The sequence below is a fragment of the Pongo pygmaeus genome, chromosome 1, assembly GCF_028885625.2.
Source record: "Pongo pygmaeus isolate AG05252 chromosome 1, NHGRI_mPonPyg2-v2.0_pri, whole genome shotgun sequence".
NCBI lineage: Eukaryota > Metazoa > Chordata > Mammalia > Primates > Hominidae > Pongo > Pongo pygmaeus.
The window spans coordinates 107,323,320-107,350,141 of NC_072373.2; the positions used below are offsets into that span (position 1 = coordinate 107,323,320).

General features: G+C 41.7%; 2 protein-coding genes across 2 annotated transcripts in view; one reads left to right on the plus strand and one right to left on the minus strand.

The window, feature by feature from the left end:
- Positions 1 to 26,822, plus strand: part of LOC129015142 (neuroblastoma breakpoint family member 11-like) — a 2,260,169-nt gene that overhangs the window by 374,177 nt on the left and 1,859,170 nt on the right.
- Positions 17,201 to 23,676, minus strand: GJA8 (gap junction protein alpha 8). Its single transcript, XM_054452959.1, has 2 exons — positions 23,610 to 23,676; positions 17,201 to 18,525 (listed from the first exon to the last, which is right to left on the minus strand). Exon 2 carries the CDS (start codon positions 18,512 to 18,514, stop codon positions 17,213 to 17,215), a length of 1,302 nt encoding a protein of 433 aa, XP_054308934.1. The 5' UTR covers positions 18,515 to 18,525; positions 23,610 to 23,676; the 3' UTR covers positions 17,201 to 17,212.

The following is a 26,822-nucleotide window of genomic DNA, read 5'->3' on the forward strand; positions in this document are numbered from 1 at the left end:
TTTAGAAACCTTCACACTGCATTTAGTATCCAATTGACTCTCCTTTCAAAGCAAGTCTCTACTGCTGGTGGTGGACTCTGACACTAAAATGGCTTGTCCTCCCATCTCTACTGCTGGTAATATTCTCCCGATCCACTCTAGCTGCTGCCATCCTCTTAGAATAGTGGGATCTTTTGGTTCTGCCTCCATGGACAGTCACACCATCTGGGCTCTGAGTCCCCAGTTTGTGCTATTTTTCCAAGGGAGGTTTTCAAAATATATCATGTTCATAACTAGTAGTCATTGTTTGCCACTCATCCAGAGATTGACAGCCAGTCCCATAGATGTGCTATGAAGAGTGGATTGACAAGATGATCAGTCTGTGTCCTTTGGACGAGTGTTTGCTCACACCACTTTACTATCCTTTTTCATAGCAACTGCAGTGTTCATACCTACGGTACTCTCACACTTCCCAGCACCATCCACATACCGACAGCTAACTACTTCACCCCCTTCCTCCAAATGAATGCAAAGGACTGGGCCCAGGAGTTGACACTAACACTAGATCCCTGGGAAACACCCTAGTACCTCTTCTCCATGCACATACATAGCACCTGCCCATGCCAGTGGCTGGATGATCTCTGTTAGGTATTTTCTTTTGAAACTTTTTACTGATTGTGACATAGTTGTAGACTCACATGCAGTTGTAAGTCTGGGATCTTTTGAGACATATGATATCACCAATTCCGTGGCATCCTACTCCAGCTGTCTCTCTTCATGGATAGACATCCTATCTTGTAGTTTTGCCCACTGTGCCAGGTTCACTGAGTCTCTGAACTCCCCTGTTTGCCCCACTAAGTCACCAGTGTAAGCTGGACAGGAAACCCCAGGTATTCAGAGGAAAAGTGTTTATTTCCCAATGGTCCCATGGACAGTATGTATATACTTGATACCTAGAAAATGTATAGGTGCAGTTTTCTCAAAGTGTGGTTCTCTAACAACTTGGGGAGCTTATTTAAAATGTAGATTCATAAGCCCTAATGTAGACTAGTGGACTTGGAATTTCTGAAAGTGACTCTGAGGAGGAATCTGGGAGTCATAATATATAAAAATTATATACATTTATCATGCACAAAATGATGTCTTGAAATATGTATACATTGTGGAATGGCTAAATCAAGGTAATTAGCATATGTATTACTTCAGATATTTATTTTTCTGGTGAGAATACTTAAAATCTACTCTCTTAGAGATTTTAAAAAATGGATACATTGTTATTAACTATAGTCACCATATTGTACAATAGATCTCTTGAACTTACTCCTCTTATCTAACTGAAATTTCCTTTGACCAACATCTCCCCTACCCCACCCGACCATCCCCCCCGCAACCCCTGGTAATCACCACTCTACTCTCTGCTTTTGTGCATTCAATTTTTTTTTTAGAAAGAATCTGCATTTTTAACAGCTTCCCAGGAGATTCTTATGCACACTGACTGGGGACTGGTTGTGAGACTCTGCTCCCCACCTCAAAACTTTCCTAGAGTGAGTTAGCGCCTTCACACTAGGAAAATGCCAGTTCTGATTTGCCTAGAGAAAGGGGACTAAGGGCCAGAGTGGTGCTAGCTTTGCTCTTTGCTTTTTTCCACTCCCGCACCCTTTCTCTAGATATGCTCACTCTATAGCCTCAGGAAGCCTAAAAATCTTTCCAACCACTTGCGCTTTGGCTTAAGAATTCCCCTTCATCTTCCTTGAGTCTACTTTGAACCTCTTCCCTAGTTGATTCTCACTTTTCCAGACCTTCTTGGAGGTGCATTCCAGTCCTTTCCTCTTATACAATCTCATTTTGGATATATTGACCTTGGTGCTGACCTGGTATGCACCGCCCTGTCCAGGGCCTTGATTGGTTCATATGAGTTAGAGTTAACTCTGTATCAAGTGCTTGGTTGTTCTTAAAGCCGTGTTCCTGAGGAATAAAGAAGATTAAATAGTCGTGTGGTTTTATGCAAGTTACTAAACTCTCTGTACTTCAGTTTCCTCATCTAAAAATAGAGATAGTAATAGTACCTTATTTCATAAGGCTATTATGAAGATTAATATACATAAAGCCCTCAGGAAAATAAGCACTTTATAGTAAGTATGCAATAATTTTTACCCATTATTATTATTATTCTGAGTTTACATTCAGTTTTCCTTCATTGTTAATTAGTTTCAATGTATATTTATTTATTAATATTTATAAACGTATATTTAAAAGTTTTGTTTGTCAATTATTCAAGTTATACTGAAAAAACTGATGATTGTAGAGCTCCCAAATTTGGAAAGATTCAGTGGCATTATTTGAAATATATAACACCAACTTTTTCCATTTATTAAAACTAATTTTGGGATTCTCTGTTAATATAATTATCATGCAGAATGAATTTGATCCATATATTTTGTGAACAAAGGGGAAGAATGTTTAGAGATTAAATTTTAAATGGAATATATTAGTTGAAGTTCAAAGTAAAGGATGTTCATATTCTTATTGTATGAACTGTTCCAAACTTCTGGTCCCCTGCCATCTGTGCTCAGGCAGAGCAGAAAGCTCTCCCTACTACCCCACCACTTCTTGCTCCAGGACTAACTTCTTCTTGGGATAACTACCAGCAGGGACATTCGCTTATTTTAAAGAAGTGCCCACCTTTACCACTGGATTGAGATTTGCCACCATCACGTTAAGACAGTTGCAAAGGAGTACAACACTGGCGTATTTTAAAAGTCTGGGATATTCATTCTTATTCTTGGTTAACGTGATGCATACCCACACCAATGCACATATACCTTTTGATTTTCCAAAAACTGGATCACAAGGAGTGCTATGGACTCCTTGTGATCCAATATTGAAAAAACGGATCCTGTTTGTGTACCCCCAAAATGCATATGTTGAAGCCCTGGTTCCCGATGTAATAGTATTTGGAGGAGGGACCTTTAGGAGCTGATTAGGTTTAGATGAGGTCGTGAGAGTGAAGCCCCATGATGGGATTTGTGCCCTTCCAAGGAGATGAAGGACCAGCACACTCTCTTTCTGACAGGTGAGTATATGGTGAGAAGGCAGCTGTCTGTGAACCAGAAGGAGGGCCCTCACCAAGAACTGACCATGCTGGCACCCTGATCTTGGACTTCTGGCATCTGGAACCATGAGAAATAAATGTTTGTTAAATATATACACCTACTATGCACCCACAAAATTTAAGAATAAAAAATTTCAAAAAGTTTGTTGTTGAAGACACCCAATGTATGGTATCTTGTTATAGTAGCTTGAACTAAGACAATGAGCATACTATGTTGTTACATAGTTTTCATTATATTTCATTTTAGAAATATATTATGGGGCTGGGCATGGTGGCTCACGCCTGTAGTCCCAGCACTTTGGGAGGCCGAGGTGGATGGATCACTTGAGGTCAGGAGTTTGAGACCAGCCTGGCCAACATGGTGAAACCCCATCTCTACTAAAAATACAAAAATTAGCTGGGCATGGTGGCACATGCCTGTAATCCCACCTACTTGGGAGGCTGAGGCAGGAAAATTGCTTGAACCTGGGAGGCGGAGGTTGCAGTGAGCCAAGATTGTGCCACTGCACTCCAGCCTGGGTGACAGAGCAAGACTTTGTCTAAAAAACAAAAGACAAACAAACAAACAAAAAACAACAAAAAAAAAGAAATATATTATAGGCCAGGCATGGTGGCTAAAACTTGTAATCCCAGCACTTTGGGAGGCTGAAGTGAGAGGATTACTTGAGCCCAGGAGTTTGAGACCAACCTGGATAACATTAGGAGACCGTGTCTCTATTAAAAAGAAAAAATTAGCCTGGCATGGTGGTGCACACCTGTAATCCCAGCTACTCTGGAGGCTGAAGTGTGGGGATTGCTTGAGCCTATGAGGGTGAGGCTGTAATAATCTGTGATTGCACCACTGCATTCCAGCCTGGGTGACAGAGTGAGACCCTGTCTCAAAAAAATGTATATTATGAATATTTTCTCATGCCAAAGACTTTATAGCATTTTTATTGACTCAATAACATTCCATCATATGGTTATGTCATGAGTAACTTAACCAATCTACCTTTTCTATTTTTTTTTTTTTGGTGGTGTTTACTATAATAAAATAATATGATGGTGAAGAATTTGGCCCACAAGAAACACTTATTCAAGCCTCCAATTTTCCCTGGGCAAGGGAGGTCACTGTGTCTGTGTTCCAGCAAATTCTGAGGACACACATCAAGGTCCTGCAAGCTTGGCTACTGTGGTAGCCGGAGGTGAGCCTGTGAACTTCTGCAGACCAATAGGCTGCTAATGACTAGTGAGAAAGAGGTTAGGCCTCCCTCCCAGCAAGTGCTTCCCAGAAACTCTCAGGGGTTTTCCTTGAGCCCCTCACTTGGAGGGGAGTGAGGGAAGGGGGTGAGAAACACCACAGCTCTTTCTGCTAGTCTGACAACTCTCTTCAAAGACTGCTCCTATCAGTTAACCCTTATCTTTCTCTTAAATAACCCAGAGGTGGATTGTGAGCTAGGAGTTGCAAGACCGTTTGGGGGCTACTTTTTTTTTTTTTAAGCAATTCTAGATTGTGCTTTGTACCACTTTTTAGAGAGTATAGACATTGAGCATTTATTGTCCTTGGTTATGTAGCCTTACTGAAACTCCAAGACACAGGAAATATTTTGTTTAACATTTCATTACATATCCATTAAATCAGACTTGTAAATTACATTTAGGTCCTCTCTATTTTTGTCATCTATCAATTCGTCAAGGACTGAAATCTTTTATCGCTACTGTTTTTCTGTCCATATCTCCATGTATTTCTGAGAGCTTCATACAGTCCAATGCCTTATTTTTCAGTGCAAAATTATTCATAGTATGTCTTTGTTGCATATTATATTTTATATTAATAAATATCAATATTTTGGTTTGATTTAATGATTCTGCTCTAGTATTTTGTGTGTTTGGTCTTGATTTTTGCTTTTTTTCTGTTTTTTTCTTCTTTTTACTATATGGACTGTGTAGTCCTTGTTTCTTGTTTTGTTTCCTAGTAATCTGGAAGGCATGCATTTTGTTTTAAAATAACACACACAACTTTATATTTTTCTTATTACTAACGTAGAGAATAAAATAATATCTTTGTACGTTGAGAATACCAGGACACTTCTACTTTCTCACATTTCTCCTTGTTACTCCCTTCACCCCACACAGTACCCAAGTTTATGTTGGTGTAATCTGGGATTTTAAACCTTACTTTAAAAATATATTTTTGTTAAGGATTATTTATGATATTTGTATTCTGTTTTGTAATTATACTTAAAATAGTTACATTTAATTCAATTTAAGCTTAAATGTCTTCAGTATTCATCATCAGTCTCTTTCATACTTTGCCTTCTTGATTTCTTTCTTTTTTTTTTTTTTTTTCTGAGACAGCATCTCACTTTGTTGTTCAGGCTGGAGTGCAGTGGCATGGTCACAGCTCACTGTAGTTCCTGGGCTCAAGTGATCTTCCCACCTCAGCTTCTCAAGTAGCTGGGACTATAGGCATATGCCACCATGCCTGGCTAATTTTTAAATTTTTGTAGAGACAGGGTCTTACAATGTGCCCAGGCTAGTCTCAAACTCCTGGGCTCAAGCAGTCTTCCCACCTCTGCCTCTCAAAATGTTGGGATTACAGGTATGAGCCACTATTCTTGAGCCTTGAATTCTTTTAAAAAATATTTCTCTTGGGCGGGCGCAGTGGCTAATGCCTGTAATCCCAGCACTTTGGGAGGCTGAAGTGGGCAGATCACCTGAGGTCAGGAGTTCGAGACCAGCCTGGCCAACATGGGGAAACCCTGTCTCTAGTAATAATCCAAAAATTAGCCAGGTGTGGTGGCACACGCCTCTAATCCCAGCTACTCGTGAGGCTGAGGCACGAGAATCTCTTGAACCCGGGAGGTGGAGGTTGAATGAGCCAAGATCACGCCATTGCACTCCAGCCTGAGCAACAAGAGTAAAACTCCGTCTCAAAAAAAAAAAAAAAAAAAAAAAATATATATATATATATATATATAGGCTTATGAAATACATTTTTTCTTTAAAGAAGGGTTTGCAGGTATTTTGAGCTTTTGCATAATTGAGAGTGACTTTCAATTGGCTTCACACATGAATGAAATTTGGCTTGTTGTGGAGTTTTCAGCTTAAGTTTTTCATCCGCAATATTCTGTGGATAATCTTTTCTTTTCTGAAATTTAGTGTGTTATGGAGAAGTATGATGCCAGCCTGATGGTTTTTTTCCTTTGTAAGTAACTTGATAAATGCTCTGTTCATCCACAGTTGGCACTGGAAGGACTAGCGCCACATTGAGAGGGTTGGCTGGAACTGAGAGCCATGAGTTTTTGGTTCCTTATGCTCACTCCAGCTTCCCTTTCCCTTTTGAGCTATTACTCATCCCTATGACCAACAGTGGCCTCTGAGGGAGAGGAGGAATCTCTCTCCTTTACCCTCCAGACCACATAAACCCTTTCCTTAAATCGCTATCAAAGCTGAGTCTAAGGTATATCATTTAATAATAAGACTAGGCCGGGCGCAGTGGCTTATGCCTGTAACCCCAGCACTTTGGGAGGCCAAGGTGGGTGGATCACGAGGTCAGGAGTTCGAGACCAGCCTGACCAACAGGGTGAAATCCAGTCTGTACTAAAAACACAAAAATTAGCCAGGCATGGTGGCATGCAGCTGTAGTCTCAGCTACTCTGGAGGCTGAGGCAGGAGAATTGCTTGAACTCAGGAGGCGGAGGTTGCAGTGAGCTGAGATTGTGCCACTGGACTCCAGCATGGGTGACAGAGCAAGACTGTCTCAATAATAATAATAAGGCTATGCTAAATCACAGTAATCATATCACATAGAATGATAATTATGAAGGTGATGATAGCTAACATTTGTGGAATGCTTACCACATTCTGTTTTAAGATCTTGACTTATATTAACTCATTAACTCTCCAACTTAGTTCCTAGCTTGCCTCCATATGGCAGATGCCATTTTCCCTTCTTTTTTTGGAAGCACTAGTGAGCATATTATGACTCTTTGGATTGTAGGCTCAAGAGTATGAGGCTTAGAGAAAGGAATTCCCTTTTGTTCCTGTTTAAGGCCCACCTTCCAAATTCTCTTTTCTCATCTTAGAATCTTTCTCTTTTCAGCAGTTGACATTTGAAATATCTATTATCTTCAAGGAAGCCTCACCTCCTATTGAGAGAGGTATGATCCTACTCTATGTTTACAAGCAGACAAGAGTGTGAAAACATAGCTGTTCAATAGTGGTACAAAAACCATTGCAGGGGTTGTTCTATTACATTTCTAAATTATAGAATTATGTCTTTATACTTGCAAATCAAAATTTATCTAGATTTTTTCCCTGGTGCATGATGAATCCCTTCCAATTTGCAATTTTAGGTCTTTTATCGGCTCAAGAAAATTTCCTTCTATTGTATCTTTAGAGCTTACGGTTCACTTGTCCTGACTTTTCTTCAGGAGCATCGATATCCATGTGTTGGATTTGTATTGTCTTTCCTCCATATCTATTATTTCTTCTTTGATAATTTTCATCTCTTTGTCCTTTCTTTTGGCATTTGGGAGAATTTCTGATATTGATTCTTTACAAAATTGATTTGGTATTATGTATTGCTAATTCTGCTCTTTATTCTTTAAATTCTGCTGTGGCATTGTTTGCTAACTCTGCCAGCTCCTTTTACAATTCAATCTAGTACCTTATTATCTTGTGTTCCATGTATTGTTTTATAGAGTCCGTGTTTTCTTTAACCCTTTTTTTTTTTGAGAGTACAAACAGATTTTAAATAAATTTTTATTTTTTTAAGTAAAGATTTTTTGAGATTATGCCATTCTTTTACTTTTGGTGTTTATTGTTTTCTTCTCATGTCTCTGAAACCTTCCACAGACACCAGGTTATTCTCTGTCTAGTTGTTGTTATTTTCCCTGTCTATTACCTATCTATAAAACTGAGAATCTCATCCATCCCAGAATAAGTATAGGACCTGACTAGACACAGTAAAATTAGGTCAACAGAATTAATAAAAATGTAAAGAAGAATCCTCTTTGACTATTGGATAAGTAAATTTCTAAAAAATATTTGGCTGAGCGTGGTGGCTCACGCCTGTAATCCCAGCACTTTGGGAGGCCGAGGCGGGTGGATCACGAGGTCAGAAAATCAAGACCATCCTGGCTAACACAGGGAAACCCCGTCTCTACTAAAAAATACAAAAAATTAGCCGGGCGTGGTGGCGGGCGCCTGTAGTCCCAGCTACTCGGGAGGCTGAGGCAGGAGAATGGCGTGAACCCGGGAGGCAGAGCTTGCAGTGAGCGAGCCGAGATCGAGCCACTGCACTCCAGCCTGGGCGACAGAGCGAGACTCCGTCTCAAAAAAAAAAAAAAAAAAAAATTTAAAGGAAGACAAGTAAACTATAATTCAAGAAAAATATAGAGTTGTCCTAGAATTTAGTTCAATAGGCTGATACAATTATGAAAAAAAATTGGAGAAAGTTGACCTTCTGATCTGAGAGATCTTAGAGAGATGAACAATTGTTGTAATATCATAACGACATTCCCCGTCATAATGTCTGCCCTATAGATATTATTGAGTTTTTTAAATTGTTTAGTTATATTCCATTGGCTCAGGTCTCTTGTGTTTATCTAATCGCATCATTTTCTGTTGGTTACATTGATCTAACTCAATTTTAGAGGTACCTCATTGTTTCTTCCATCTACAGATCTAGCTAGTTTAAAGATGAAAACTGCAGCAGATGAGAAAGAAAAATACAACTGGAAAACTTGGATGAATTAGAAATACTAAACAGTTTTCAGGAAAGCTGAGTATCAGAAAAAAACAGATGCTGGAGGAAAAGAAAAAAAGAGGACACAAAAACTGTCCTGGCCAAAGGGGTCATGACCACACATTATCCTCGGATGAGGGCTTCCTTTATGGTGACAATTGAACAGAAGCATTTAGAGCAGATTACAATGCATATTATACGTACAATGAAATCATTGAAACAGAAAAAAGAGCCAAAATTGATGTCTTTGCCTTAAATCTTTCTTCTTTCTAGTTTATTCTCTCCACAGTGGTCAGGGCAGTCTGACAGAAAATGACCAACAGAATACGATGGAATCGATGGTAATTGACTTCCAAGGTTAGGTCATAAAAGACATTGAATTTTCTGCTTTGTCTCTTGAATCACTTTCTCTGGGGGAAACCAGCTACTGGGTCATAAGGACACTCAAGCAGCCCCATGGAGGGGCCCAAGTGGAGAGAAACCAACTTGCCAGCATTAACTTGGTAGTTGTGCAGCCGTGTGAATGAGTGGATCCTACCATCCTAGTCAAACCTCTGATAACTGAAGGTCCCACCTATATTTGACTGCCATCTTCCGACAGACCCCACCCAAGCTGCTCTAGGATTCCTGACCTACGGAAACTGTGAGGGATAAGATATGCTTGTTGTTTTAACCCACTAAGTTTTAGAGTGATTTGTTACACAGCAATATACAACAAATACACAAGTCATTGCAAGTAATATTTTTATTAAATATTTGCATAGTACAAACCTGGGTCTCCATCTTTGTAGGCTTTGATTTTTGTTTTTTACCACTCACTGACTTTTAAGCCACATATTTTAGGTTTTTGTTACAATCACACCTAACCTCGATGTACCAATTTCTGTAAATAGATAATGCTAAGTACCGTAACAGATAAATCTTGACATCTGAGTGGATTAATATAATAAAAGTTAATTTTTCATCTCACGTAAGGTCTAAAAGTCCAATTAATGGGAATTTGCAGGGTGGGAAGCCCTCTGATCGACAACTGTTCAAAAACTGACATCTTCATAACATGGCTTCCAAGGTTGCTCTGGGTGACAGCATCTTTAACATAAGGATGCTATCTTTAATATGTGGCTTCTGGGGTTGCTCTAGGTGACAACATCCAGTAATTCATATGAAAATATCTTTTTCTTCCTTTATTTATGACAAAGAAAGTTTGCTTGCTTTCAAGCCTGGAACTCCTGGGACCTTCAGGGAACCTCTTCCTCAGATACATGCCTGTGTAGTGTCAACTTGCTCTATTGCTGGGGAGTGCTTGGCTGATTATCTTCTTCCTGCCCTGGGAGATGTCTCACTAATCATTCATTCATTCAGCAAACATTACAACGTTCCAGGCACTGTGCTAACTACTGAATATTCAGTGATATAGGATAAAATCTCTGTCCTAAAGTTGCTTGCAGTCAGATGGGAGAAAAGCGAGTAAATACAACAATTTAGTAAGTGCTATGATAGAAGGGCACAAAAGTACTGAGGGACCACAAAGGTGTGGGCAACTGACTTTTCTTGGGAAGTTTGTAAAATTTCATAAAGAGAAAGACAACTGAGCTGACTCTCATAGGATGAGAAGAAGCTGACAGTAGGAAAAAGGCAGGACAGAGCACAGAGTCCTGAAACAACACGACTTTCATCATGATCTGCCAGGACTGTCCATATTGGGGACTGGCCAATGGTTCTGTAAGGCTGGGGCACAGTTATGTGTAGACAAATGTGGGAGGTGAGGCTAGAAAGGTGGTGTACTAGTCGGGCTGTGCTGGCAAGCAACGGAGATGATTTTGGCTACGTTAAATAAAAAAATAAAAAGGAACTCTGAGGTAGCTTAGGTAGCTTAGCAAATTGAAGGAAGGCTAAAGAACCAAGATCTGAAAAATGTGGAGCCAAACATCTCCTGGAAATCTAGGTAAGCAGAAACTAATTGTGAATTTTTCTTCTGGAGCTTCTGCCAAGATAAATGAATTCCAACCAATTTTCAGTTTCTTTGTTACTCTTATTCAAGATTCACATTCCAAGGAGAGAGTGACTGGCCCATTTGGGTCCAAAAACCTGACCCTTGACCAGGGGATGCTGGGTTAACATGACTAAGGGTTCACTAAGACTACATCTAATTGAGGAAGGATGTTTCCCATAGGTGAAATGGAGACTATAAAAGAAGGGAGAATAGATTCTGGTCAGGTAAAAACAGACATAGTCTCTAGGTGGGTTGGAGTCAGTAATAAAGGGCTTCGTAAGTCATGTTAAAAAAATCTAGAATTTATTGGGTAGGCAATGAAGAGCTATCGAAGGAATATGATCAGAGAAATGACATGATAAATCCCAGACAGAAGCTTTTGGCTAATTTTATTTTGTTATCAGTTTATTTTTACCTGTAATGAACAAAGTTAACTCTTTCTGTAGTTCTCATTGACATGGAAGAGAACAAATATCATTCTATTGCACCTTTCCATAGTCCAAACAAATATACCTTTTATTTTTTCCTGAGATTTGTGTAGTGAAAGAGAGGAAAAAAAAATGGACCAAATCTCAATTGATCAAGAAAGTTTTCATGCTCTTTCTGAATCAGATTCTCTTCCATCCCACTCAGTGGTGTGTTGGAACTGGTGTGTACTGGCTGACAAGAGTCATTTGCTAAATTTTCAGGAATTCTGTGAGTCATTTGTTAAGAACAGTCATTATTAACAATTATGTTATATAAATTTAAACAAAAAAGATATGAAACACAAAGGTAATAAATATTCAAAGCTGATCACTTCCTAATTATTTTACTATCATCTATGTTCTTGAGGTTATTTATACCTACTGAATGGTACACATCCATCGTATGGTGGAAAACTTTATCATGTTATGCTACTGCACATCTTCCGAACTCTGCATTCAGTGACATTAGGTTGGTAGCTTGAAATTGGTGGCAGTGGGATAATTTATACCAAGGAAATTGGCAAACACTACAAAGTCGGCCTTCTTTACCCTGGAGAGAGGTGGTGGTTGAACATTTACTAACATACCACCCTCACCCCCTTTACCCCACTCGCCTTGTTTTCTAGGCCCTCAACTCCAAAGGAAAAATAACTAGAAACTGAGGCAGTCTCTTCACAGTCTAGCTCAGCTGACACGTAAAAAGAAAAAACAAAGATGGTGAAAAGTCAAGTTAATTTTATTTGTTTTGTAACAGTCTAACACACGACTATTAGCTCTGGCACAAGGATATGGAAGGTTGGAGAATACAGGACCACCATCCCAATAATGCATCTCTCTTTTGCCAGAGATTTCCCCAGGAAGTTTGTTATGAATGTGCTTCATAACAAACTGAGTCTTTACCACTTTGTTTCATAGATGAAAAAATTGCAGAAAAAGGCCATGGGGCCATCTACTTTTCCCTTCAGGCAACCTTATGAATTCTTTTAGAATCTTCTTTGTCTGCTCTGTAGAACTTCCAGAAAGCAGTGGCGTTGGAGACTATGGGATGTCCCACTGCAACTTGGTGGCTACTGCCAGAGCTGAATACCACTTTTTCTTGGCTCTGGGAGCTGCAATGTCTAGAGCAGTGGAGAGTGAACTGTCTTTCATAAAAGTTTTTCTTTCCTCTTACCCAACTGCTGAACCAAGAATTTTTTTTCCTTTTTCTCCTCCCTTCCCCAAGTACACATTTAGTTATAATACAATAATTGCAAAAGGGGAAAGTCTCCCTGCCTATTTCGCTATCACTTCTAGGTACACACTTACTAGTTTTACAGATTGTATTTACACTCAGAAGAGTTTTTCTTCCAACCAGGCAAACCTTTCTCATCTAAACTTTGGTAAGCTGGGTTGTGCAATATTTGCATACGATATGCATAGAGGGTAAATCATGGTCAGGGAAAGGAGAGAAGAGGAGGCTGGGGGAATGGAATGGGACATGCAGTTGGGGTGGTGTTCTCATTCTTACTTAGAGCATGCCTAATGACCCTTCTCAGGAACTGGAGAGGAGCAGCGGTTTGTACCAATCTTGTCCTAGGCCTTCCACATGGCCTGGACTGAAGAGTTCCTGCATGCAGCTCTTTCCGTATCCATGGAGCCCCTTCTGCCATGAGTCAAAGATTATCTCAGGGGTTGATGCTTCTCCATATGTGAGCTCTACTAAGCCAAGTACCTTTAGCACCTCTTTCAGCAACCAATTCTTTCGTGATTAAAGACATTCTTTTTTTGTACCATAATTCTTAGGAATTCAAGACTACCTGCTGCCCCTTCAAATTTATTTCCCTTACTTTAGTTATGGCTCACTTTTTATCAGTATCTTAGTTAACTATCTATGCAGTATTTGAATGTGATGACTGTCACTGCTTCAGTATACATTTTACAATATGGTCTTACAAAATTTGATGATGGCTTCTTACTTTTCCATTTATTTCCATATTAGTGAGTTTTAAAAAAGACCTATAACATCTTGTGAAGGAGGGGCAGAACTTATCATCCTCAACTAACATAGAGAAAATTGTCTCATAGAGCAGGTAAGTGGCATCTTGGAATACCCAGAGTCAGGAGGGGCAGTCAACACCCCTGACTTGAATGTCAGTGTTCTTTGTGGGTCCCCAGGTCACACAGACCTTCAGGAATATCTGTCCAGTGCTGTTCTGGATGCTTCCTTGTGTCGCAGGGGACAAAGACATGGTGAAAAGCAGACAGGCTTTTTTCTTTTCTTTTCTTTTCTTTTTTTTTTTTAACAATGACCAAAACTCTAGGCCAGGGTTTACACAGCCAGGCTCAAAACTTTCTCACTGGACTTTGAGTACATCTATCCTTGGTCACAGATATCCCCTAATGGTGGTGTTAGAACTGCTATCAAGTGATTAGCCCTTTTCCTCTGGAGGGAGCTGTACTGCTGATGTCCCGCTGTCTAATGCATCTTTTTATTGGTAGGTCCATGTGCCCTAGGGTTTTTATCTAACAAGGGACCGACTAGGAGTAGAAATAAAATCCGGACATAATGAAGCCCATGGGGATTATAATCCTGACTCAGTCATAATTATTTGCCTCAAAACAGATGCTGAGGGGTGCAGCTGCCTAGAGTAAAGACTACCACAGACATGCAGCTGCTTCTAAATGGAAACTGGCTGCATTTGTGTGGCCGCTTAAGATGGGACCTCTTTCTCAGAGGATGAAAGTAATTGGCAATCTGTCTCCAGTCATTTCTTAAGGTCAATGAGCCTCAGGTTCCTACTAAACATATGGGGTTAAGATTCTGTTTTGAATCTCTTCTGAGAAAAGTGATCTCTGGAGTGTCTATTTCATGTTGAAAAACTCACCAGGTAACCACGAGGCAGGTTGGAGGGACAGATGGAAACCATCCACCTGCCCTTCTTCCCAGTCTCACTGCTATTGGAAGAATCTCTCAGGGAATGGTACCACTCAGCAGGCTTCATGCTTGGCAGCCAACTCAATCTTTAGGACACCCCTGGATGTAGGTAGGTGGCAAATGCCAGCTTTAGTTTGTAGACAGAAAACTGAAGTAAAGAGAGCTCAAGGCACAATAATGATACAGCTACTAAATGGCAGAAATAGAAAAAAAATGCAGCCCCTTGACGCCTGTGTCTTTCTTCCTAAATAGGCTTCTCCTTTTATTGGGAAGACTAAGAGGGAAAATGTGGGGACAGTGTGGGTACGTTCACTGAAACAGGATGCTGCTTCATCTGAGGAAAGACACTCACTCACACACTTATGTCCCACCTGAGATAAGGAGACCAGTATTCCTCATTTCTACAACTGGTACCAAACAGCAGTTTTACTTAGAACAGGATATCGTTTTTCTTTTTCTTTTTTGTATCAGGCTCTAGTTGAGATAGACACTTTATTCTGGTAATGATCAAGCTATTCATAAGGCTCTTCCTAAAATGCGTCTTCAGGAACAAAACTATGGGAGCAATAGTGCAGCCATTAGGGTCAAGGATGCACTCTCTGGTTCTCAGGCCTCGGATTGTGTTAATTCTCTCACCATATAGGAGAAAGTCTGTGTGGAATAACGTTGCCTGCTAGGGGTAAGATCAAGCAGTAGCCAGAAAATCATGTGCCTCCAAGATAAATGTACCTCTTCTATTCAACATCCCTCCACTGAAGGTTTGTCACTTTGGGTTACCTAGGTAAAAATATATTTTAGTCTTTCTCTTTTAAATGCAATTTTTTTCCCAGGAGTAGTTACCAAGCAATCAAACCTTAGAATGAATTTCATTTTTAGACTACTTTGCTTTAGAATGGGTCACCAAGGAATGGAAATTTTGTCAAGGGAGAGGAATAGTTTTGGAAAAGGCCTGCTTTGGAAAGGTATATCTTGAATGAATATCTTGAAAGGAAGGTGGTAACCAGAGGGCAGCAAAGGGGATTGATATACTTTTGAGATGATGCTGATCGGGGTTGAGAAGATACAACAAAGGCAGTTTTTCTAAGTATCTCTTTTGGGCCCCTTGCTGGTCTCCTGTCCAGGTCCCTGCCATGTCAACTTGGTTTCTATACCTCCTACCCTATCTTTGGCACTGCAGTCCATGAAGCATAGTGTTGCTTTAGGTGAACCATCTTAGTTTTCTCTCCTTGCTCTGGAAATCGATTGGCTGAGGGTAAAATTGCTCCTGGTATGAAATATGTACGTGTACATGAGGATTTCCCCTGAATAGACTCTGTGTTTGAGGAGGGTGAGTTGTGGGAATATGAGGACAGGAGCACTTCAAGATTCTTCTTGTTCCCTTTAGCCTCTGTGTCCTTTCCAGGGATGAAGCTTGGCCTGAGACTCCACTTTGGGATCCTGGCTGTGTGAGCACGCACTTTGTGAGAGGCTCCCTCTGGTGCCACCCTGATGGCCCTTTGATCATGTCTTGTGCCTGAACAAGGCCTGAGAGCTGCCTCTTCCCAGGACATGCCTGTGAGCAGATATCCTCCAGCTCGAAACTGGGCTTGCTTCTAGTCACTAATGAAAAAAGGTATAGATTTTAGGCTGAGCACTGATGTTGCAAGAGGAGAGTAAAGAAAGGATCTTCTTTGCTTCAGGAAAAACAAACTACAACCAGGCCTCAAAGCCTTTTGATTTCACAGAGAGAGTTTTGGCAACTTGCTCTCTTTCTCTGATGGTACCCAGGGCAGAATTCCTACCAATACAAAGCATATAATTGCTTCAGAACCCAGAGGCTACAATGAGCCAAAAGAATGGTCAGTGAGAACTTTAGATATCTCCTGGACTGATGATTTAAACAAAACACTCCAAAGTAGTGAAATAAGGTTTGGGAGCCACAGAAACAAGTTGAGACCATAAATAATAAGACCAATTCCATAGGAAAGCTGGGCTAATTAGCATAAGCTGATATTGCAAATTGGTGCCTCACAGGTTAAATGTGGCTTGCACATATTTCATTTGGTCTACATGTTGTATTTAAAATTTAGTTGCCAACATTAACAGTTTTGAAAATTTCAATTAAAATTTAGATTTCACAGGCCAGGCACTGTGACATACACCTGTAATCCCAGCATTATAGGAGGCTGAGGTAGTGGATCACTTGAACCCAGGAGTTTGAGATCGGCCTAGGCAACATGGTGAAACCCCATCTCTACAAAAAATACAAAAATTAGCTGGGTGTGGTGGTGTGTGCCTATAGTCCCAGCTACTTGGGAGGCTAAGGTGAGAGGATCACTTAAGCCTGGGAGGTTGAGGCTGCAGTGAGCTGAGATTGCGCCACTGCACCCCAGCCTGGGCAACAGAGAGCCTGTCTAAAAAAAAGGTTGGATTTCTGGCTTCCCTTGAAAAATCAGAAAGACCAGGTAACACTTCATGGTACTCATTGTCTGCAAGTGAGCAGCAGCTGCCCCTGCTCTCCAACTTTCACAGCCCCATTCTCTCCCTTGCATTAGAACAGGCCTGCCTTGCAATTTATGTCACCTGTCTGTATTCTGTAGGCTTTTGAGTCTGGATCCCTGAAATATGGTCACATGGTATCTGCTTCAGAAATGCTGGGATGATAGATTCTGGCTTAGTGAGCTTGCGACAAGACGGGTAAAAGGCTATGAGGCAACCCCAATTCCGATTTAAGGGTTTCTATGGAGAAATGGGGATGAAAGAAGAGTCCCCCATAGCTGTTGGGGTTGGAGGAGGGGGGTAGTCCTATGAGACTGGGGAACTTTAGTGGGTCGATGGGTTTATCTTGGGAGCCCTTATGCTGGATGTGGGAAAGACTGTTTCCTAGAGTTGCCTGGCGTGCACTGCCCTGCTGCAGTGCCTGTCCAACCAGGGGCTAGTGGGAGGACAGGAGACAGAAGATTCAGATCATGTTGGCACCTTTTCCTTTCATCTTGCCCTATGTAAGCTTGGGCGTTTTTTTTTCTTTGGCATCACTTCATACGGTTAGATCGTCTGACCTGGCTCGGCTGCTGGCTTTGCTCAGCCTGCTCAGGGGTCTGGCATCATCTGTTGTCAGCTCTGGACAGAGTGAAGGCGTCTTCTCAGCTGGCAGCCCTTGCTTTGACACCTTCTCCGACTGCAGCTCTTCTTTTTCACTCTCCTTCTCCACTCCGGGGGTCTCTACTTTCTCCCCCTCTGGCATGGCCACCTTCTCCTGCTCCTCCGTGGTCAGCCTCTCTGCTTCCTGCTTCTTCTCTCCCACCTCGGGTTCGGCTCCCTCCTCTGCAGGCGGCCCCCCGCCCTCCACTTCTTGTGCCCCCACCTGAGCGTAGGAAGGCAGTGTCTCTTGGTAGCCCCGGGACAAGTCCCCCAGGGGTCCTGTGCTGATCTTTTCCTCGAACTGATTGAAAGGCTTGGCAGGCAATGGGCTGGTCTCCACCATCCCAACCTCGGTCAAGGGGAAATAGTGGGAAACGATTTTCTCTTCCTCTAGGAGCTGATAGCCCTTGGCTTTCTGGATGGAGGAGACAGCAATGGAGTGGAGGGATTTCTCAGGAATCTCCCCCAGGGGCTGCTCTACGGGCCTCCTTAAGGCAGACCGGATCCCCTTCAGGCCCAGGTGGCCCAACTCCATCACGTTGAGGAAGAGGGACACAGAGGCCACAGACAACATGAACAGGATGAAGATGGTTTTCTCCGTGGGCCGGGACACGAAGCAGTCCACCACATTGGGGCAGGGCCACCGGCTGCAGCGGTACAGAGGCAGGATCCGGAACCCGTACAGAAAGTAGTGGCCCACGATGAAGCCCACTTCAAAGAGGGTCTTGAAGATGATGTGGCAGATGTAGGTCCTCAGCAGGGTCCCCTCCAGCCGGAACTTCTTAGTGCCTTTGCTGCCGCTGCTCTTCTTGACGCTGCCCTGGTCCGGGCCGCCGTTAGTACCCGCCTGCTGGCCCAGCTCCTCCGCCTCGCGGCTTTTGCGCTTCTCCTCCATGCGGACGTAGTGTACCGCGTGCCCCACGTACATCAGGGACGGGGTGGAGACGAAGATGATCTGCAGCACCCAGAGGCGGATGTGGGAGATGGGAAAGGCCTCGTCGTAGCAGACGTTCTCGCAGCCAGGCTGCTGGGTGTTGCACACGAAGTCGGATTGCTCATCCCCCCACACGAACTCTGCGGCCGTGCCAAGGATGAGGATCCGGAAGATGAAAAGCACGGTGAGCCAGACTCTGCCGATGATGGTGGAGTGCTCATTCACCTCCTCCAAGATGTTCCCCAGGAAACTCCAGTCGCCCATTTCTCACCCACCTGAAGAAATGAGGGAGAAGGCAAGAGCTGAGCGGCCGCAATGCAACCCTGAGTCAATATCTGTTTTTGCTAATGCGGGGTACCTCTCCTTTCCAAGTTGCCAGAACAGTCAATGTGCACACAGCGTCTATCCAGTACTTCCTTTGTGCAGACTAGGACTAGGGAACAAAGAAGGCCCCAAAGAATGTGCTTCCATCCGCTTCCTCATCTGTAAAATGGGTTTAATAATAATAATACCTATTCTCATTCACTTCACAAATTGTCTGAAAGCATCAATGAGGCAATATCTGTATAATTCCTTAAAGTCCACCAAAAATAAGGATTCATTGTTGACCATAAATAGAAACCCTTGGTTACATGGATTTAAATCAAGACGACACACTGATCTAAGTTTCGTGAGACATAATGCTGAAGAGTTACCTTATACTATGGGTGTCTGGACTCCCAACACAATTCTTGTATGTATGAAATTGTCTGTGGCCATCTTATGTTTGACGGTGTCAGAATATATAATGATCATATATTTGAAGGGAAGTGGAAGGGGATTAACATTTATTGAATACCAACTTTGGGAAAGAACTTTGACATTATATTATTTCATTTAACTTGATCCTGCTAGACTGTAATTTCCATGACGGTAGGAGCCATGCCTATCTTATTTACTGCTATATACTCAATGCTTGACATACAGCCCAGCACACAGTGAGAACTTGATAAGTATTTGTTAACTAAGTTGATTCCAACAAATAAGAAAACTGAAGGCCAGGCACAGTGGCTCATGCCTGTAATCCTAGAACTTTGGGAGGCCAGGGCAAGAGAATCACTTGAGCCCAGCAGATAGAGACTAGCCTGGGCAACACAGTGAGACCCCATCTCTACAAAAAACTTTAAAAACTAGCTGGGCTTGGTGGTGCATGCCTGTGTTCCCAGCTACTTGGGAGGCTGAGCCAGGAGGATTGCTTGAGCCTGGGAGGTCGAGGTTGCAGTGAACCCTGATTTGTGCCACTATACTCCATCCTGGGCAACAGAGAAAGACCCTGTCTCAAAGGAAAAAGAAAAAAAAAGAAAAAAGAAATCTGAGGCTCAGAGAGGCTAAATATATTGTCCAAGATTAGACAGCTAAATAGAAGCAGTTCTGTTTGCTTGATCACAAAGGCTAGGTTCTTCCCACCACACCATTGAGATAAACTGCCTGCAATCAAAGCTACACAATTCTTTGACTTCTGTGCTCTTAATTTATGTTTCCTCTTCTCCAGGTTGAAATCTAGAAACCCTTATTAATAGCTTTACACGTTGAGGGCCGTATATTTTTATTATTACTCTTTTAAATCCAAAGAACAGAGAGAATGCTTTGGGAAGGAATCATGTCACAGGATGAGGAAGGTCTTCTAGGACACTTTTAGTGTCCTATGGAATGAAAATATTTCAGGGTCTGTAACATATGGCTGTTTTAATAGAGTTAAAAATTTGGTCTGTAGAAAAAATATCGTTAAACATGATGGTATATAATGCCTCTAGCACAGCAATGGCTAATGGAAATGGCATTGAGCTGACAAGGAGCTGCTTGCAACTGGGTCATTCATCCAGTGCAAACCTGTAACCTATAAAGAATGATGAGCAAAACTTCCACCTCAATGGAGAACAGTTGTTCCTCCAGCTTGAACATCTCTAGAATTGTAAAGTTTACCCATCACTGCCCTCAGACCAGGGCAAGAGCCCACATTAGAGGATCTTGCTCTGGGCTTCTTCTAGCCATGCCCCATGCTATAGGCCCAGGAACCTATGGGGCTAAAGGGATATGCCTATTGTTTTTTAATCACAGTGATATTTGTTAAACACAAAAGCCTATTTCCAACCTGTGATTTGGAGTCTGGCCAGACAGAACCTGGTGGCAGGATACTAATCTCAGGCATCTGCAATGTCCAGCCTGTGCTTTCAGGGCAGGCACAATAGCTGTTTGCTTCTTGTGGGAGAGCAGAGAGTGCTCCTCCTCTTGAGGCCTCATAAGCTCCCAATCAGGCAGGGCATCCTACAGCAGCTTCTCTTCTCCTGAAAAAGTGACAGCAGCTGTGGCATCCCCAGTCATGGGTCTGGCATTGGGAAGAGTTCCTTGTAGAAATGAGTAATGGAGAGGGGGAAGGAAACAGCAGCTCGGAATCAGAACCAGCAACTCAATCCCAGCCACATGTATCTATTGTTAACTCTTCAGACTATAGTTAAGTCTAGTACTTGCCCTGGTAAGAGTGGTAGCCATTCCCATTGCCTTTTGGAAAATAGGTCTGAAACATCACAATCAGGCAAGCAGCCCAAGCATAAAGCTCACCGGTGGCAGAGCCAGGAAAAAGTTCATTTCTTATCAAATAGTTCATTCTAAAATTTATGTTAAAACAGCAATTTGAATAACTGTACTTCTATAAGATTTGGCTAATATCTTACTATCTTACTAATATCTTACTTAATCTTAACTATCTTGCAAATACTTACCCTCATTGATATATCAGTTATTTTTGACAGTGTATTTCACTCACATACCCACATGAATGTGTGTGATGAGCACATGCTGTCAGTCCTGTATGTTAACCAATCTTGTTTCCCCCTCTTTAGTATCAAAAGGTTTTGGAGGGCAGGAACCATTTTGGTCTCATCTTTTGTGAACCGTCACAACACAGAACAAAGCCCTTCACCGAGTGGGAGCTCCATAGACAGCAGTGCATGGTTCTAATAGTAATCCTTCTGAAATCTGAAATTCTTAATCCCCAAATTCCTGTAATATGAATACTAGAGACCAAGGAACTTCAGTCCTCTTGCTACAGCTAACAGCAGAAAAATTATGAACTTGCAAAAAATGGTAAATAACAAAAAGGATAGTAAATTGATCCCCAACCAGCTGGTCTGAGACACAAAACTGCTTATTTTGTATGAGATCAAATATATAAACTGGAAGGCCAACAATTCTTGACAGGAGTGTCATGATACATGTTCATGACACAAGAAGTCGCTCCTGACCACCTCATTAGTAATTTTGAAACCAAAGCCAAACAAGCCCGTGTCTTTCTATACTCTAAGCCGCCATGCTAAGATTGTATTTTTTTAAAATGTCTAGTTACAGTTTCTTGTGATAACTGAAGGAGAGAAACTGTAATTTAGGACACAATCTTTCCAACCCCATGATGTTGAAACAGGCCTACTGTGCTGTTAAGGAGAGACACTTTAGAGGTGCGAAGAGAAATGTATTGGTTTCCTGACTTCTAACAGTGAAAATTTAAAGGAAGTCAGATCAGAGAAGCAAAGCGTTCTGTGGGAGCAGGGAGAAATCTGAACCAAAGGAAGAATATTTCTCTTCTCTTTTTCAGAGATAATTCTCTGTTTTATTTTCTTGTGAAAATTTAGTGAACAGACCTATTACAGATGGAAAATAAATGGATAGAGTTCAAGCCTCCAACCCCAGGGTGTCCATATATGGCCAGGAACATCCCACCAGAAAATGATGGCTAGAGGTAATGATTAAAATAATACCTTATGTTTGGTTATCCTTGATCTAAGTGATACATTTTTACATATCTTATTTCAGTCCTCATAACAAGCTGTGAACTAGGCCAGTGGTTCTCAGACTTAGATTTCACAGACTAGTATAATAACAACAAACTAGTGTGACCAACATAAGGATACCAACTCCTTATTTTGCCAAACAAGGACATAAAAATAAGAGTTATTGGCTGGGCAAGGTGACTCATGCCTGTAATCCCAGCACTATGGGAGGCCGAGGTGGGAGGATCACTTGAGGTCAGGAGTTCAAGATCAGCCTGGCCAACAGGGTGAAACCCTGTCTCTACTAAAAATACAAAAATTAGCTGGGCACAGTGGTGGGGCACCTGTAATCCCAGCTACTTGGGAGGCTGAGGCAGGAGAATTGCTTGAGCCCGGGAGGTAGAGGCTGCAGTGAGCCAAGATCACACCACTGCACTCCAGCCTGGGCAACACAGCGAGACGCTGTCTCAAAAAAAAAAAAAAAGAGTTATTAAATCACTAACTACAACTACAGTCTATTTTCATCATCATTTCATAAAAGGGGATTTTAACACTACAAAACTAGAGAGGACATAACTTCAGAATAGAAGACAAGCCTTTAAATTGAACACACTTAACTTGGTGAAACATTTACTACATTGTTAAGTTTATCATGTCACATTTTGGTCACAGGTTGTGGAAACCTTCATCTTGAGCTAGAACTGACAGATCCCCAGATGGATGTCTGAAAACCAGTGAACTTGGCATTATCAATCCCCATTACCAGACAAAAAGACAGGCTGGGAGGTTAAATGAGTCTCCAAGATAGGGGCTTAGCTAGTGAGGGCAGAGCTAGGATGTGAGCCCTGGTCTTCCAGATCTAAGCTCATTACAGCATAGCCCTCCTCTGGTTTTGAAGAGGCAGAATAACACATATACATTCATTAATAAGTTCTCCAAAGCGTTCAATGGCCACTTACCGCTCTGGTTGGTAACCGAGTGGAAAGTGCCTCTTTTCTTGTTTCTAGAACAGCCACTAGCCAGCAGTTCTCACAGAGAGACAACAGAACCTGCTCCTAGGAGGAATTTTATGGTCCTTAGCCAGATCCATTCCTGTGCTCCATTAAATGCTCCAACATGGAAAATGCTGAGCACGAAGCCTCCGCTACCCCCACAGCATTCAATAATTGTGACTATTATTTCTATTGTAGAATTTGAGTGAAAAGGGCACAAAACTTTTTCATAAATATCATATACTTGGTTTAGGTCCCTGTGGATTCCTGTAGACATGAAAATAGCTTAAGAAGTCAAATTGTAGTTTGAGTTTGGACATCTCTGTTTCCCTATCCTGCCGATTATTCCAGCATTCCTCTCCCTTCCAAACCTCTGCCAGTTCTTAGGTCAACTTGAAGAGGGTTTTCAGAGTTGGAGTGTAAGTCTAGCCATCCCAGCCCAAGACTGAATCTTATTGGCAACCTTTTTCCTTTTGGAGAAGCCTATATATGGCCCTTAGATTAGGCTGAGAAAGAACAATTGGGGGGAAGGTTACAAACTAATATCACCCAAGGAAAACTTGCCAATACAAGGAGTGTCCCACGGAGAAATATGTGCTCTTTCTCTCTTGGCGCTCAGCAGCAAAATGGCAACTTTCGTCTCTTTCCTTTGCTGCCTAAAAGCCCACCTCCCACTTCTCTACCCCGCCCCTACTGTGCTGCACGACTGAGCAGATATGACTGGATTGGCCCTGATGGGTAGGTTTTACTGTCCAGCAATATTTTAAGCTCCCAGCCAGACAGCTTTTATGAAGGGAGGGATGTTTGGGAAACAATGGGAGTGAGAGAATGGGAGAGCTGTGTTGGGCACTGAGGGGAGGAGGATGGGGAAAGCTGATGTGTGAAAGCTTAGATGGGGCTTCTGTGCCTCCCAAAGTTTCTTTTAGCAGCAGACTGGGCCTGTACATCAGTAAACCTTTGGCATTTCTCCAGAGCACATGAGCCTAGGGGCATTTTCCCAAGGCCTTATCATCAGTTTGGAGAATCTTAATGATGTAGGGACAGTAAGTGGTCAGCTATGTGAATCCCTCTGCCCTAAGTCACACCAAGAGTGGTTGGTCCTTTCCAAAGGACCATGTTTCATCTTTTATTGGTGGTTTGCTCTTGTCTCTCAAAGCTTTCAGCAGAATTGTGGATATTAGAGGCTGGGAAGTGTAGTGGGGGAAGGAAGGATGGGGAGCATGTTGCTAATAGATACAAAAGCACAGCTAGATAGGGGGAATGGGTTCTGGTGGTCTGCAGTGCTGTAGGGTGAATATGGTTAACATTAATTAATTAATTATTTTAATTTTTATATTTTTGTGTGTGTGTGAGACAGAGTCTCGCTCTGCCACCCAGGCTGGAGTGCAATGTTACGATCTTAGCTCACTGCAACCTCTGCCTCCCAGGTTCAAGTTATTCTCCTGCCTCAGCCTCCTGAGTAGCTGGGATGACAGACGCCCACAACCACGCCCAGCTAATTTTTTTTTTTCGTATTTTTAGTGGAGACAAGGTTTCACCATGTTGGCCAGGCTGGCCTCAAACTCCTGACCTCAGGCGATCTGCCTGCCTTGGCCTCCCCAAGTGCTGGGATTACAAGCATGAGCCACCGTGCCTGGCCGTTAACTATTTTATTGCATAGTCTCAAAAAGCTAGAGGAGAGGATTTTGATTGTTCCCAACAGAAAGAAATGATAAATGTTTGAGATGCTGAATATGCTAATTATCCTGATTTGATCATTACACATTGTATACATGTATTGAAATATCACTCTGTATCACAAAATATGTACAATTATTATGTGTCAACTAAACATAAAAGGAAAAAGCTTTCTAGAAAGATCAAAACAATAAAAAAGAAACACAAACAAACCTTCAGCAGGGTGGTCTCCCTCTTTGAAAGGAGCCTTAACACTCCAAAGAATTCTGGTGCCATTTGTCAAAGTAATAGCATTTCTCACCATGTTTCACTCATAATTACATACACTTTTGAGTGGCGGAAGTTCAATCAATGTCAGCTAACATTTTTAGTCTTTAGTGCCTTCATCTGTTAAACGGGGATATGATGGTTTTGCTCACCAGGAGGCTCTTAGATTAAATTCTAATGTGGCTTAATGAGGAATGATGCTTGGAGGGCATGGACACATGCTCTCTGAGGCCCACTCCCTTCCCATCATCTGGGATTGACTATTGGTAGTATAAAAAATGGTTATTTTGACTACATTTCCAAACCAAAAATAGGGGCATTTTATCCTACAAGTTTATTTGTGAAAACAATGGAGCAAAAATAGTTGAAACTTAGATTGTTTTATGAAATCTGCAATGTATGGTTACTAAATTGAAGATAACTTTGAGGGTAAACTGGACAAAAAAAATCTAAGCACTTGCTTCACCACCCCACCCCCTCTTCCTGTCCTTTCTGGTGTCATGGACATATTGCATTTTGATGGGGGCAGTTTGAAGGAGGATGGTACCAATGTTGTGTGAGTCCCCAATTCCATTTTAAATAAAATGGTCACTAGCCCAAAACCTTGTTTACTTTAGATGTCTGATTTCTTTTGAACTCCCAAGTTTGAGAGCCCACTCTGACTGGGACAATGCCCTATAGCAAATCCTTCAGTTAAAAATAGATGGTCAAGGCTGATCCCTGCAATATCAATAAGGTAAGAAGTCAGAGGATGAGGGGAAAAAATCCAATCATTCTTTCTTTGGGAATATTCAGTACATGCTGATTCCTGAAGCTTGCGCTCTCCCTGATATAGTCCTATGAAGAGAAAAGAATCTACAAAGCTTCTCTTCAAAATGAAGTTCTCCCTATCCAAGGCTTCCCAGTACAACTTGGCTAATGTGGTGGGTGGTGTCATCGCTCGTCATCATTTTGTGAGAGATGGTAGTAGAGGATGCATTTGAAATCAGAAAAATGGGACTGTCAACAAGGCTCTGAACCAGTTATGGTCTCTTGGATTTAGACAAATCTAGCTTTTCAATTTAGCACTTTCTTTGTTTTCTTACTCTGTTAACAAAGAAGATACTCCTCTACTTGTAGTACCCAATTGATTAAGTTATCTTTGTTGTTGGTTCTTCTGTTTGTAGCTTGGAAGTCCTTGAAAATATAAACACTCAATCGTGTATATCTTGGGGAAAGTTTTGAAAGAGATGGGGAAAGAGGCTCATCTTAGCTACCATTGAGAGATGACTTATCTATTCCTACCAAGAATCACTTTCTCAGGTCTTTCAGAGGGATGTCTTTCCAGGGTGTCTGTATTGCATTATTTGAGATAAATAAACAAATGTCTAGAATAGGAGACATAACCACGTTCAAATGTAAATTCCAATTTTATATTCTGTAATCTTATAGATTATTAGATTATTGACATTTTGGATAATCTAATGGTGGCATTCTCCTACCAGGGTTTGTTCGTTTCTTTCTTTCTCTTTCTTTCTTTCTTTCTTTCTTTCTCTTTTTCTTTCTTTCTTTCTTTCTTTCTTTCTTTCTTTCTTTCTTTCTTTCTTTCTTTCTTTCTTTTTTTCTTCCTTCCTTCCTTCCTTCCTTCCTTCCTTCCTTCCTTCCTTTCCTTTCTTTCTCTCTCTCTCTCTCTTTTTCTTTCTTTTCTGTTTTGAGACAAGGTCTTGCTTTGTCACCCAGGCTGGAATGCAGTGGCCTGATATTGGCACACTGCAACCTCCACCTCTGGGCTCAAGCAATCCTCCCACCTCAGCCCCCCAAGTAGCTGGTACTACAGGCGCAGGCCACCACACC